This window comes from Lissotriton vulgaris, chromosome 1_1 (assembly GCF_964263255.1).
Source record: "Lissotriton vulgaris chromosome 1_1, aLisVul1.2, whole genome shotgun sequence".
In the NCBI taxonomy this organism is placed as follows: Eukaryota; Metazoa; Chordata; class Amphibia; order Caudata; family Salamandridae; genus Lissotriton; species Lissotriton vulgaris.
Window position 1 is genome coordinate 1,902,584,370 of NC_141685.1, and position 16,153 is coordinate 1,902,600,522.

A 16,153-nucleotide genomic window follows, 5' to 3' on the forward strand; every position below is an offset into this window, starting at 1 on the left:
CTCCTTGACCTAAGCGCGGCATTCGATACTGTCAGCCATGACACCCTGCTGAGCCGCCTCTCGAGTGTCGGAATAGTAGATAGTGATTGGCTATGGCTCAAATCCTTCTTGAGCGACAGATCATTCCAATTCTTTGATGGAGAAACAGTGTCCATGAGTAGGCCGTTGAGGTGCGGAGTCCCACAAGGCTCCTCTTTAAGCCCTGCGCTTTTCAACATCTATGTGAGACCACTGGCTGAGGTCGTTTGTCCATTTGGGGTTAAGATCATTTCTTCTGCGGACGACACCCAGCTGGTGGTCTCCTTGGCGCAGGAGGCCAACCTGCCGTCGTCAGGTGGGCTAATGAAGTGCTTACAGAAGGTAAAGGGCTGGATGACCGCCTCATCTCTCCAGCTCAGTGGGGACAAAACAGAGCTGATGCTCCTGGGCCCTGCAAACCCCACCTTTTTCAATTCCTTGTGGCCTTCTTGTCTATGTACCCCCCCAGTACCCAAGGATAATATCAAGAGCCTTGAGGTGTGGCTGGACAAGACCCTCTCATTTAACATCCAGGCTACAAAACTCTCGGCTACCTGCTTCGGAATTCTTAGGATGGTAAAGAAAGTCCTCCCTCTTCTACCCGTGGAGGCAAAGCAGGTGGCCATCCAAGGTCTTATACAGTCCCGCCTCGACTTCAATAATGTTCTCTACCTTGGCGCCCCGGAGTACACCTTGCGCAGACTACAGATAGTGCAGAACTGTGCAGCCCGCACACTGTTACAGCTGCCACGCAGACAATCAGCCAAACCTGGTCTGATCAGCCTGCACTGGCTGCCAGTGCGACAGAGAATCATCTTTAAGGCCATGTGTATTGCCCATCAGGCCTTTTGGGACACAGGACCTAGGATTACCCGGGACCTAGTAAAATAGTACCACCCCAGCAGAAACCTTCGATTTAGCCAGGCCTTTATGGCGATAGTTCCGAGAATAAAAAAGGCAAGGGCGGGTGGCAGGACATTCACCCATAATGCCTCCAAGATCTGGAACTCACTTCCTCTTCATCTTAGATCCAACCCTAATCTCCCCTCATTCCGAAAACAGCCGAAGACTTTTTTGTTAAAACTCCCCTCAGTAATATCAACAAGTTACCTCTTCAAGCAATTTCTATTCTGGTCTCTAGCGCTTGGACGCCTCTGGGCAGCAACCGCGCTCTATAAATCTACTTTTCATTTCATTCATTTCATTTCTGAACCTCTGTAAAACTCTCTCTCTAAATCTCTCTCTCTCTCTAAATCTCTCTCTCTCTCTAAATCTCTCTCTAAATCTCTCTCTAAATCTCTCGTTCTCTATAAATCTATTTCCCTAAATCTCTCTCTAAATCTCTCTCTCTATATCTCTCTCTCTCTATATATATCTCTCCCTCTAAAACTCTCACTCTCAAAATCTCTCTCTAAATCTCTCTCTCTCTCACCCCCCCCCCTCAGCTTCCTCCTCTTCTCAATTTTTCCTCCCCCTGTCGGCATTTTCTTGCTTTCAAACTCATCCAGAATCTTTCATTATTTTCCAACTAGCTCTTTGAAACCCACAAGTCCTCTCCCAATCTCTCTCTCTCTAAATCTCTCAATCTTTCTCAATCTCTCTCTCTCTAAATCTCTCCTCTAAATCTCTCTCTCTAAATCTCTTGCTCTCTCTCTCTAAATCGCTCTCTAAATCTCTCTCTCTAAATCTCTCTAAATCTCTTGCTCTCTCTCTCTAAATATCTCACTCTCTAAATGTCTCACTCTCTAAATCTCTCTCTCTCTCTAAATCTCTCTCCAGACTCTCCTTGGGCTACAGAAGTTTATTTTCAGTTTTGGCATAGAATGAATAGCCACATTTGTAATGAGTGTACAGTGGGGGTTTAGCTTCCCTTGGCATAGCCATTAGATCTCGCCTTTGGGACCTTATAAGTGTTTAGTTATCCAGCACAATATCCTTGGTGCAACAACATCAACTGTTGCATGGCTAAACACTTATAAGGTCCCAAAGACGAGACCTATTGGCTATGCCAATGCTGGTTTTCGCTTAGTTACAGCATTAATATGTGGGGAAAATGCATAGGGACAATTTTCTCCCTGCGTCTAGGCCTCCTCAAAATCATTGCATATCCGGACTCTGCTTCTGTCTGAGTTTTCTGATTCTTGATTAAAATGTTTACCGAGACTTGGAATTAGCCTGATTTGTAATTGAAAGTAAAAGTTCGCAGGTCGAGCACTTTGGTGATAGAGATGAATTTGGAAAGAAAGATTTCAAATTGAAACATTCCCCTCACTGTTTATTGCGCCGTTTACTGCTACCTGGCTCACTGTCATCAGTACTTAGTCCAGTTGATGATGATACACATAATTATTACAAATGGGTGATGGACGTGTAATGAGTGCACAGTGATATCTGATACCCTAGGGCAAGTTTGCATTGAATGATATGATGATGCTTTCCTGCCTGCAAGATTGCTTATGGTATCTGGTTTGCCAAATAGCTATGGGTTATATATAAGCTGAGTTGCTTATTTTCTGCTGTGACATGATAAAAAAAACCTTACTGAGGATTGCAGTTGGCATATTTTATTGATGTTGTCATTGCACCATTGTGAGACTCATATTGTAAGTTTCCTGGACTCTGCTGACCAGGACAAAAGATATATATATTTGCAGTTTATGTCCCAAACGTACAGGTAGCATACAAGACTGGACCATCCCCGTACAAGTTATCACCAGATCCACTGGGGGGTGGCGGGGGGGTGGAGTTTTTATATTGCATATGGTTTGGAATAATGGCTACACCTCAAATGTCAGCCTATTACAACATGGAGGTCTACTGTATGTCCATGGACTGAATGTCTATGTGGTGTGTGAGCCAGAGTCTCAGTTGCCACTTCTTACACTAATCATTGTCATGTACATCCTTCCTACTGTCTTCTGTGCTCCTCATCCTTAAACTGTTATAATTCTGACAGCTCTCTTCTACCTCTGACAGATCATCCCAGTCTCTGACAGATCATCCCAGATCTATCCTCCATTCCAAGCACTTTCAGATCACGCTAAGCTCTAGTACTTTCCTCTCTTGCTACAGCTGCGCAGAGGTGAGCACCGCTATGGTAAGGAGATGAAAGAATGTGAGCACTGGCCGGCCAGAATTCATCCTTGGAACTGAATAGAAAAACAGTGAAATCACTGAGACATTTCCAAATCACATTGTTGTGTGCAGAATCGAGCCTGTGCTTTTAATGATCACATTTTCGTTTTTGACACTCCAAAACCTTTGGCAGGTGCTTTCCAGTGAGAAAATAGCACTTCGATTGAAATTCTGAAGCGTGTACACCTTCAGCTATCTCACTGTAGGAGGGACATTCCCAGTCCCCATTTTGAGAAGTTGAAATGACTATTTATAAAACATATCTTTTTTTTATGGTTGGCCCTATGTTAGTACTTTTCATTAAAAACACACATCATTGGAGTCTTCAAAACCCCTTCTTCTTCCGAGCCTATGTCACACAAAAAAAAAACCTTTTTAAACTCTGGCTGTTAGGATTTATAATGTTTAGAGCTGGGTTTCCAGCTATAAAATGTTTTTTTTTTTTGCAAAAATGATAAATTAAAATACACTTTCCGAAGGTTAGAAGGATATACTCAAACTCTCCTAGACTTCTACTGACGGTATGGGAACCTGCAGCATCACACACACTTTAAGACTTCTATTGATAATATGAGGACCAGGAAGACACACCCCTGAAATCTGATTGGTTGCTTTCTGTCCTTAGCAACTGCACTGTCTGTGTGTGTAGAGAGAGGATATTTGTGTGTGTATAGGAGGGTATTCATCACACACACTGTCTGAAAAATAGGAATTATGAAGCCCTCTTCAAAATTTCACTCAGACAGCTGAGAGAGCTTCCCTCAGTATGTAAGCACTGTAAACATTATGAGGACCGGCTTTCCGGTCCTCATAGCGCACTGGTCCTCATAGCGTTGGTGTGCAAACATGTTCTGGTCCTCATAAATATAGATATACACACACACACACACACACACACACACACACACACACACACACAGATCTCAGAGTCCAGGTTCAGTGTGGCTGAAGACTCTCTCTATCTTAAAAATGCCCAAGATGTGTAAGGCTATCCCAGGAAAGCTTTACCCCATTGGTTAGGGCACCCCCAGGGGTCATTCCCACCTATCTATTGCCAGGCATTTATGTGGTATCTAGTGGAAGAACAATAGAGGACTGCACCTGCTGCGCATGACACGACAAGAGTCCTGAAGACTGGACCTGCTCTTCCTCGGATCTCCAGGACAAAGACTTAAGACCCCAAGGGTCATAAGTCTGACCTTCTGTTAAAGCTACACAGATTCAACAAGCTCCAAGAGGCCTTTCCTGCAGCTCAGTGGGAACTGGACCTGGACTGGACTCTCCTGTTGGACTCACCCTGTGAATCTCTAAGTGCCTCCCCTGTGGTCCAAGGAGGCTTTAGAAGTGTACACCTGTGGTGGATTAGGACTTAAAGAACTAAAGTCAGAAGGTAAAATCTTTGACTAGGACAAACCTGGTCAGTGTATCCGACCCACCCTCCATCAAGATCAGTGTTAAATTGCACAAAGGTCCTGCTCTACTATGACCATTGACTGTCATTGGCTCTTTGTGCTTCCTGTCCCTATTCCTACTTAAAATTTTAAAAATTCATATCTCTGGTTCCCTTTATTGGATTCTTGTGCCTTATAGTTTATTACATCTTACTTCAATTTTCGAATTCGCTTTGGGATTTGTATTGTTTTGCATTTTGACTTTATTAAAGTTTTTGTACTGCATAAATACATTACACATTGCCCTAAGATAAGCCTGTATGCTTTGTGCAACAGGCACCAGAGGTTTGATATCAGATTCATTGAATGACTTTGAGGGGTCATCATGACAAGGACTGTGAGTATTACTTGAGATGGTTACATACCTTTTGCAATTAAAAACCAAATATCTTACAGGGAAGGTGGGAGGGACAGTGATTAATCTGCGGCTATATAGAGTGTACACCAGAAATATCCTAGCAAAGGTAGGTAACTTGTTCTCCTGATGGATACTTCCAAGTGCAGATTCCTCACCTTATGAATAGATGCCAATGCAATACCTCCTATGATGGTGAACTGTCTCAAAACAAAATGTCCCGTAGCACAGAGTAGGAAAAAAAAACATCTTGACAGACCTGACTGTCAAGGCAGTAGTGCTTTGTGAATCGTGCACTGAGGTTCTAAAAAACAACTTATAAGGGAAGAAGGTGGTACAAGGTAGATTTACACAGAGACTGAAGTTGGCTCACACTTCTAACCGATGTTATGGTGATGAAAAAGACTGTCCTTAGAATCAGAAGTCTCAAGAGACAACTGTGCAATTGCTCAAAAGGGGTGCACATCAAAAATGTGAGGACTACGTTCAAGTCCCATTAGTGCATCATGATGGATTTAAATTGACATAAATGTTGCAAGCCCTTCAAAATCCTCATCACATCAGGTTATTCGAATAACAAAGGATGATCCGGCAACCGCAAGATGGCCGAAAGAGAAGATAGTTGTACTTGACAGTACCTAAGGCAAGTCTTTGCCGGGCTAGGGGCAAAACAAACACTAAAACTTTAGACAACTTTGGGTTAACCTTTGGTGCTCAATATCGAAGCATAGAAATGCAAAGTGTGCAATCTGAGTGCAACTCCCTGCCGTGCTGCTGAGACAGAAGATCCTCCCAAAGTGGCAGCTTGATCGGAGGAACAGATACTCACGTCTAGGAATCCCGGGTATCACACTTTCCTGGACCATTCTGGAGCCATCAAGATGAATTGGGCCCTGTCGTTCTTGATCTTCTTCAACAATTGGAGCAGGAGAGGCAGTGATGTAAGTAATAGTGGAATCCCTAGCTCCACCTCAGAAGAAAGACATCTGCGAATAAGAGCTGCTTTAGAAACTCCAGTGCACTGAAGTGCTCACATTGCGCGTTATTGGGGTGGTGAAAAGATTGAGCCAGGGCTCTTCCCATTGCTGGAAATCTGAGTGTCCACCTCCAGGTGCCACTGCTCTGAGTGATCTGCTCAGAGCTTGCTGCTGAGTTTGTCGCACTGGTGTTTAAAAATCCCACCAAGTGGGTCACCACCATAGAAATCCCTTGGCAGTCCAGCCACTACCAGGAGCACAAGGCTGCTTGGCACAGGAGCCAGGACCCCACACCGCCCTGCTTGCTGCAGTGCCACATGGCAGGTGATGTTACCTGTGAGCATCTACACTAGTCTTCCTTTGAAGGTGGAAAGAAAGGCTTAAAATGCCAAGCGAATAGGCCTCAACTCCAACAAATTGATGTGGGGTCAAATGTCCATCGCAAACCAGAAGCCTCTGATCTCCACTTTGCCCAGAAGCCCTCCCCAACCCAGCAGTGAGGCACCTGTGACCAACATCAGCACTGCATGGGGTAAAGTGAGGGGCCAGCTACAGACCCAGTCAAAGTCCAGAATGCCAGCACTGCAGATCTTTAGCAATCTAATTTAAAATCAGGATACAATAAAACAGATTTCCCTGCCCACTAAGATTTCAGATCCCACTGCAGAGCCTGCATGTGCAACCTGGCATTTGTCACAAACACTATGCAGGAGGCCAACAATGCCTGCAGTCTCAGAGTTATCCGCAGTAAGATCCAGGACAAATGCTGAAACATCGAAAAAAATCGCCTGAATGTTGTGGACTCTCTGTTCTGGAGGAAAGGTACAAAACCTTACAGTATCGAGAATGGCTCAGATGAAGGAGAGCGTCTGGTAAGGAGTGAGATCTGACTTCAGCTCGTTGATAGTGAACCCAAAAGATGTTAGGAGATTTGCCGTTATTTGGAGGAGATTGATAGCTGCTTGGTGCAAGCCCGCCATTAACAGCCAATAGAGGTAGGGAAAACTGGTACCCCCAACCTCCATAGAAGTGTTGCAACCCCAGGCATCACTTTTGCGAACACCCCGATGGGAACTGGTGATGCCAAATTGGAGCACTGCACAGTGAAAATGCTCCAGGCCCACTGTGAGCTGCAGGTCGTGTCTGTTGGGCTGCAGAGGGTGCATGAAAATAAGCGTCCTGCCAGTCCAATAATAATACCCAGTCTCCAAGGTCAAGAGTGGACAAGACATGGGCTAACTTGAGCATCTTCAATTTGTTTTTCTGAAGGAAGGCATGTAGAGGACGAAAATCTAAAATAGGTCAAATACTGATGTCCTTCTTCAGCACAAGGAAGTAGCAGGACTAACACTCAGTTCCCATGTCCAAGGCCAGAACCCGGTCTGTGGGCACTTTAGCCAAAAGACCAACAGATTGTTTTACATAAGCCGCACCAAGAGCGGTGGAAGGTATGGTGGGGTAGAAAGGAACGGAAGGGCATAGCCCAACCTACAATTTGTAGGACCCACTTGTCTGTCGCAATTGCCTGCCATCCTAGGAGGAGATATCAGATACTGCCTTTGAAAGGGTGTGTGTGTGCCAGCAAGGGTACCCAAAAGCAGTTTTGTGGTTGCAGCTGATAGGGGGCCAGCGGACAGAGCCACCCGTCCATCGACCCTGCTGTCCTTATTGTCGCCGGACCACGAGAGGACTAAAAATTCTGCTGCGCAGGAGGAGGGATCAGCTGTTGATGAATGGGAAAAGGCCTTTCCTAACCAAAGAGAAATTGAAATCATTGGTGGAATAGTCTTGTGCGAGTTAAAAAGCACAATAAACATGCGGTGACTGCTGTACTTAAAGCGCTCCAAGCCCGAGTGTGCTTTATCACCAAAAAGGTGAGATCCATTAAAAGACATATCTATAAAATGGTATCTGGATGCCCCTGAAGAAGCCTGTGGACCTCATTCAGGTAAGGTTCTAGAAAGCCACACTAGCATCCTTGGCACATCCCAGACAATCAGAGAAGTCCAGTCCTGAGTGTTTCACAAATGTTACCACACCGTGGCCATGGTAAGGAAGGCATTGGGGTTAACCCAGCTGGTGGATGCCTGAACCACAAAGCTCTCTGGAGTGGGATGTTGTATTAGGAAGACAGGGTCGCTAGGTGCAAAACGATAGTGACAGGGAACTTGTCTATTAACAGGTGGCTCCGAATAGGGCTTAACCCCAGTGCCTAGAAGGCGGACATTAAGTGCCTTGTTAAATGGCAACAGTGGCTCAATTGGAGCCTGCTCAAGCTGTAGAAAATGTTTCAATATGTTAGATTTCATTTCCATGGTTGGTAATAGCAAATATAACACCTCAGCTGTCCTTCACATCGCTACAGTGAAGGAGGCGCTTTTCTCTGTAGCAGGACCTGAGGGAGACACTAGGCTAGTATCAGGAGATCCCTTGAGACCCAGGGGAGTATCAAGCCCACTGGCACCCTGAAGCTCTTTATATCAGCTGCCTTCCTCATATTGGGGAACATAATCATTCCCATAATCACAGTTATTGTTTTCGGTGTCTGAGACAAAAAGATTTTGTAAAGTCTGGGCCCTACAATGTGGTAAACTGCTTGGTAATCCCCTGGTTCTGATAAAAAGTCAAACTGGAATAATACTGAAAGTCATCCCTACAAAGGTGATGAAAGTTGCGTAGATGGCAAATGCAAAGATTAGTCGTATGAACTATCAGCCGGGGACAAAGCAATCAAAATGTTCTGGAATGTCCTATATTGTAGTCACTGTCTGTTACATTGGCATGTAATATCAAACAGCTAAGCTTCAGTGCTCTTATGTTAAACTTCCTTATGTGAGGTTTCTGAGCCTTCTCACACATGATACCAGAGATATATATTCACCTCGATAAAGTCTATATTGACGAAACACAAGTTCGCTGTCTGGAATAGTGTAACAAAGTATTGGGAGATCATGCCAGTTAGTTCACACACAAACTATTTAGCTTTTTACACTATAACTGACTTTCGGGACTTCTTCTTTGTTCTCAATGTTTATACAACTCACATTTTTGGGATTAGGGCAGCTTGATAGCCCTTGTACTATGTTTTTAAAATCACACATAGGGGTGGGTTAAACCCACACTACAACCCACTATGACAATTCAACATTTACGCTACCTGTGTGGGATTTGTGTATTTTTACTGTAGACTCATGAAAAAAACATATATGCCAACTGGTGTTTGAAAGTTATATGTCGTGATTTGGGAGGGGGGCGGGGAGCATATGCAACAAAAGAGGTCCAGCATGCTGTCCTTGACCAGAGGTCCAACAATACCAGAAATGTATGTCCATAAAAAATCTATACATTCTGGTAGACCACGGTAAAAAGATTATTCGTAACTCACAATCAAACACGTGTAATTTTGTGGCCTTGAGTCACAACTCAAATCAAGCCAGTGACCTCTATACTGTACAGGTTTTCCACCATCATTTGAAAGCTTCATTGTCCATTCTGCTCTCCCACCCATGATTACTTACGGGCATTTCCTCAAACTAAATCAACAACTGGAAGAGCAAATGATTTTGAAATCCTGAATTTGGTGGTAATTTGTGTTTTCTTATGAACACCCATTGTTATTCCAACTTTTTAGGCAATATGCCAATGGATGGATACACGTTCATGCTAAATTTGTGTTTCATGTACCTCTTACTGGGAAGTTGGCCAAATGCATTTATATTTTGACACATGCAACGGAACAAGAGGTTATAATCAGAGATACTTTTTACTAAATCCACTTTCGGGATGCAGCCTGCATAGAATTCCCGTGACATTTATGTCCCTGCACCTGTTCCTCAAACTGTATTTCAGCCTGTAAGTATCTAACGGTTCGGGTGATACTGCTTCCAATGTTGGCATCACACACATCGTGTTATATAGGTAGGGCTACCCGAAGCATGAAGTGTGCCTGCATTATTTTGGCGTTTCTTGAATTTAGGATTATTATTAGAATATCTCTGTTTTTATATTAGGAATTATGTGTTGTTTTTCAAGATTAATTACAAATGCCATGGGCGAAGGCTTCTTTCTCTCCTTTGAAGCATTCTTGAGAGTTTTGGCAGATGGTCGCACCCAGAATCCTTTCTATGGCATCCCTATGCTCAAATTTCGATTTTAATATGATTGGAGAGGTCACTGGGGAGATTCCCACTTCGAGATTCAAGAGAGCATTCAAAATACTCCATGTACATCCCAACACACATGTAAAAAGCATGAATATTATATCATTATTAATAGATGGCCTGCAAAGGGCTGCTATCTTTGAGCACCTATGCAATAACAGCACACCACTGACTGTTGATTAGATCATTACCAGTTCAGAACTTGTACCTCTCAGGCCATGCCATTTAGTAGCAGACCTCCTTCAAAACTTTAGTACCACTACTCATCCGTACCATAAGGTACTCACTTTTTGCATAACTCCTCCTATGTTTTTACTGAATTCGTTTTTGCTGGCCTTAGGACTCTGTATAATTTACCACTGCTAACCAGTGCAAAAGTGCTTCTGCTCTCTCCTCCAAACATGGTAACATTGGCTTATACCCAACAGGCACATATAATTTACTTTCTTACTCTCTAGTACAGTGGCACTACATGTGCCAAGGACCTGTACATTAAATGCGACTAGTGGGCCTGCAGCACTGATTGTTGCACCCACTTAAGTAGCCCTTTTACCATTTATTTATTTATAAAGTTTTACATAGCGCAAACCTGATCCCGAAGCATATCAGAGCGCTTTACAATTTGAAGGAAAGGAAGGTTACAGTTCAGTACATGAGTCAAATGGGGAATCTACATAGGAATTGAATCAAATAGGGCTCACATAACAGACCGTTTACAAACCTGGGGTAAGCAAAGAATGGGCTAGTCGATGAAACATAATGACATAAGGGGAGCAAATGCAGTAATAATATACAAGATTAACAACAAATTCTGGAGTATGTCCGATGCGATTAGAACTGACAGTTGCACATCTTATTAAGGTAAGAACTTATTCATGAGGAATCTTTTTACTTCCAGTTTGAAAGAAACCTTGGAGAGATTCTACGAATTTCCGGTGGAAGTGAGTTCCAAATTTGTGGTGCAGAGCCAGAGAAGGCTCGTTGGCATGTTCTCTTTTTTGCGGAAGATCTGAGGTTTCAAGAGGAGGGAATTAGCACTCCTAGATGGTCTACCCCCTCCGGATAGTTCTAGCTTTTGCGCTAGGTTGTTGGGGGTTTTGAAGTGGAGGGCTTTGTGCGATAGGCAGGCAATATTTAGTTGATTTCTAGCTTTGTAGGGCAGCCAGCCATGTTTCAGGCATGCCATTGCAGAGCCTATGTGTGTAGTTTTGAACTGCCATTTCGATCAGGCAAAATAAACAAATGTTGCCAGGCCCAAACCTTCTATTTTAATAAGGCCCTGGACAGCTCAGCGGGCAGGGTGCAATGTATTAAAAACAGTGGAGCAGGTAGTTACATGTCCTGGTAGTGAAAAGCTCTAAACTCGTTTTTCAACACGGCAAGGCCTATCTAGACCATAGGATAAAAGTGTAATTTCAAATTGGGAAGAGTTAAACAATTCATGTTTGGTGTCTGTGGAATTCTAATTTATAAACCTAACTTATGATGAAGTTGAATTTTAAATTACAAATCGGAAAATTGCACTTTTAGAAAGTTTACATTTTCTTGCCTTAGCTATTGAGTGCCTGCAGACTGTCTTTGGTCACATGGCTGGGTGTAGTTGGCATTTGGGCTTTGTGTATTCCTCCTAGACAGCCACACACAATAGGAGCTTAGATCTGACTGGATAGGCCATCACTGGCAGGGATGGGAGAGAAAAGCTGGACACAACCTCACTTACACCTGAATAGGCTGTGTCCTGTCTCCACACAAAGGGCCTAACAGCCCTGCATTGTCACTCCAGCTAGCTTGGAGCCAGGGCAGGGGAGGCAGGGAATTCCTTGCAGTTCAAAGCCACTGTCTAAAAACTTTTCCCACCATCCAGAACTATCCAGGTTATAAAAGATGGAAATCAGACACCACCACTTCAGTACACTTCTGGACCTGTGGATACTCTGCCAGGAAGAAGAACTGTTGTGCTATCACAAAGACTGAGACTATGCTAGACTGAGGCTCTGAAGAAACTGCTGCCTGCTGTGCTGACCTGCTACCTGCTGCGTTCTCTCCTGGGTAAGAAGGAAGGACCTGCATCATCTACACTCCAAGGGCTAGTTGTCTAGTCTCCTGATCAGAAGCCTCAGGGACATAAGAGGCTTCCAACAGCCTTGAACCCAGCACCTGGACTCTGCTATCTGTAATTCCTGCCCTCCCAAGTGATGCCACCGCAGTCCGGGAACCTTGGGGCTTGAAGGTGCTTCTGTCAAGCCCTGCAGTGATCCTCATCGGAACCAATGAGACGCCCCGCAAAACCTCACTTCACAGCTCACTGGAACCAAAACAAAGCGACACCAAGCCCTGCTAAGCCTCGCCACACAGCTCCCTGAGATTGACTCAAAGCACTGCAAAGCCCTGCAAAGCCTCATCGCACAGTTTCTTGGAATCGAAGTTGGGCGATACGAAGCATCGTAAAGCAACGCTGCGCAGACCGCACACCAGGATTTAAGGTACTGTGCTCCACGGTCCCAAGTGGGTCCCAGTAGCTGGCCCACGCTCTCTCATGGTCGGCCTAAATTTTTTACTTTGTCCCGGTCCATCACGACCAGATAACCACAGTTGCCGCTTTGTGCTTTTATGCGCTATTTTCACTGGAATCTTTCAAATTGCATATCTCCGGTTCTATTAATTGGATTTTTTTACGTTTTGGTCTTCTTTTATTTATTAAATTTTGCTGTATGTTTCTAACTTTGTGTGGGATCCTCTATGTGTGGTGTTTTCACAGTTTTACTGTTTGAAGGGTTGCACAAATACTTTACACTTTGCCTTTAAGTTAAGCCTGACTGCTCTGTGCCTAGCTATCAGAGGGTTGAGCACATGGTAAGCAAGGTTTGCTTGGACCTTACTCTGTGGTGGCTGCTTGGCCATCGCTCACACTCCACTCAACCAATAACCCAATTTTTTACATGAACTGTTTTCCAAACATTTTATTTTCTGTTAGAAAAATGTAAACCTCTAAGAGCTGCTTGGTATGATTACTGTCACTCAAGGTATGTTTCACATAAAATGAAATGATCTATGTTAGAGGCCAACAATGATCAAATACAAAGACATTAAATCAAATTTGACGATTACTTACAGGGGAGTGATCTGGTGACCAGGCAATGAAGATCCACTCATATCCTTGTGCATTTTGTGAATCAAGTCTATACAATATGTAACATGGCTGTTTGTCTTCTAACAGAGGTAGAACAAATGGATCATAGTCTTTTTCCCATGCACAGGATGGTTTCTTATGGGATCCAACTGTAAACTGCTCTGCAAATGACCAGCAAAATGACATGTTAGAGCATGCCCTGCTTTAATAACATTATAAAACAGTAGAAACCTTCACAGCAAAACCCACTGGAATTACTATCAGTCATGAAGACAGGTTAAGGACATTTTAAAACACAGAAAAAGGAAGAAAGAACGGGGGCTTCTTTTCGTCTGCACAGTTATAAATGTGTGATCTATAAAAAAGAACCATAAGAAATAAATAAGGAAGCATTATAAAAACCACTCGAACTCCCTGGCACAGTAAATAAGCATTATTGTCAATATTCAATACTCTGTCCAAGCTCTTCCTTTTATTTTTAGGTCACAACAAATTGTAGTATTAGTTTGTGGGATTACCTACTTTCTTACTGGTTTAATGGCAGTAATGGAAGTAATGGAAGTAGTCAATCGAGACAAGAATATGGTTTGAGCAGAGCATACCCACTAAACCTCAAAGGGCAATGCTTTTTTCTTGTATTTATAGAGTGATCTTTTCCAGCTGCCATCAGCTATGTCCTTCTCCTTTATAGACCCCTCCTTCATATTGAGGTTTGTAGAGGTAATGTGTAAAACATGGGTTTTTATTTAAATGGGGGCATAGAGGGTTAGGAGCTTGGATTCAGGCAGTCACTACTGCATGGCCTTAAGGCTTCACCTTCCTCAAAGAAGCCTTTTAATGACATTTATACATAGCAAACTCAGCTCTCAGTGCAGAATGCCTACCCTACTGACCAGGGTTTACAGGTCTTTTCTTGAATTACTCCATGTATTTAGCAAAACCTGAAAACTCCTAACTTGTGCCTTGATACAGTGCAGGCTAAAATCGGGTGCATCACAACAGTAAAAAATCTATTTGACAAAGAAGGAGCAACACAACGTGGGATTAGGAGAGCTCTACATGTGTTCCTGTAGGGCAGCCAATAGAGGAAGGACAGAGTTTGAAATAATCATTTGGTTGGAAAGGCAGATAATGACTCTGTCAAAACCTTTCTTGGGACTGCATACAGTGCTTCAGCTGGGCAGCCTCTGGTTTTGATATGATTGTGAAGTAGGCAGCCATCACTTCAACCATCTGCCATTGCCGAAGACCCCTGCTTGACCACCAGTCGAGCTACTGAAAACTTCACACTGGTCAATTTATCAGCCACTGCCGAGTAGTCATGGGGAGGATGATCTGCACACAATAGGACATGACTTCTCTATATGGCAGATTACAGCTCTCTCTGTCTTACTTAGGGGTTCATGAAATCAGGTAATTATTCTGTCCATTCTCTTTGTCTGCCCTGAGAAGTAGCACAGCACTGGTTTTGTGATCAGCAAACTTCATCCCAGCTTCTTTCTGATTCCTTACAGTTCATGTCGCGGTTTCCCATTGTTATTTCATGCGAACAGCTTCATTGAAATTATGCCACTCAGCCTATGCAGACCATGCTCTCTAGTACTATTATGAGCAGTGACAATTTAAGCCATCAGGTTATTGAGGCATAAAGATTGGATCACGGCCCAATCCCCTCCGGCTACACGTCTAAAACCTTTCTCAGATGACCATTCCTGGACTGCTTTTCTTCTTAAGAAAGTTCTGAAATCTTTGGTCAAGGCCACATCTGGTTCTGGTTTGTGGGTTAGTTATATTAACACTATTGATTATTGCTTCTCTAGGGTCTCTTGAGAAACATTCATAGTCCATGTATGCTAGTATATGTTTGGGATTGGAGCTCTTTTCCTAAACCTCGAGTATAGTATACTTGTTAACAAAATATTCCCCCTTGCGCTCACCAGATCCCATCTAAGTTTATGTTTTATGTAATGATTATTCTTCCCCCGTTGGATTCAGATTTCAGTGCTACGATTTACTCATGGATCTGAAAACTGACACTCTAACTGGGGACATTGATTATGTGTTTAATTCTTTCTTTGTGGAATGTTAGTGGTAATGGCACTGATGTTGCCTTAATAGGCAGAAACTGGTAGGAGGTTGCATTCGTTCCAGTCTGGAGGAGACCTGGTCAGCCAGTTCGAGCACGACCAAGACTGATTTGCATATTGCTGGTCTCTGTCTAGCCAGTCACCGTGGGCAAAACATGAATGACTGGAATGCAGCCCAAATGTTAGCTAGTGGTGGATATTAATTCAAAAATTCCTTACATCACTTTTCTACTAGGTATGACGGAAATTGTAGTGATGGCAATGTGATGATTTAGCACCAATGTAAACAAGGAGGGTCTGCCACTAATTGTCAATGAGAAAAGCATAACTGGTGGGTACTGTGAAGGGTTTGCATTTGATAGCTGTGTTTGGAGTTTGCACTGTTAGGCCACACAAGTAACTGGTAGTAAGTCAATATTTCTGGGCAAGCAGGAACTGCAAGAAACAGGACAGATAGAAGTGTGAAGAGCTGCCACTTGAAGCCATGTGAAAACCAAGCACTGCAGGACAATGCAAAGAGGACAGTACTTGTTGACAGCATGAGCAGCACTGAAGTTGGCTGCGAGAGGAGTTTGCATTGATGTAGAGTGGGAGTATCTAGCACTAGGCAGCACTATGAGTAGCAGACAATACTAAGCAGTGTAAGAAGCCAACATTAGTTGGCAGAGAAAGAAACCACTAGTGATGGTCATTGTGAGAAGGCAACACTGTATGGGTGAGGAGCCAGAACTGGCATGCAGCTAGAGGAACAAGGCCTGAGAGGGAGGGTGAGGAACCAGGCCTGGCAGGTAGGATGAGGAACCAGCACTGACAGGAGGCGTGAGGAACCAGCACTGACAG

The 16,153-nt window shown here is 43.6% G+C and overlaps 1 protein-coding gene across 2 annotated transcripts in view; it reads right to left on the bottom strand.

The window, feature by feature from the left end:
- The window catches only part of TWF1 (twinfilin actin binding protein 1), a 333,852-nt gene that overhangs the window by 246,768 nt on the left and 70,931 nt on the right, over positions 1-16,153 (bottom strand). For both annotated transcript variants that reach the window (XM_086919525.1, XM_086919528.1), the window contains exon 3: positions 13,209-13,387. In XM_086919525.1, the coding sequence (XP_086775651.1) occupies positions 13,209-13,387 (179 nt within the window). The remainder of the gene's footprint in view (positions 1-13,208; positions 13,388-16,153) is intronic.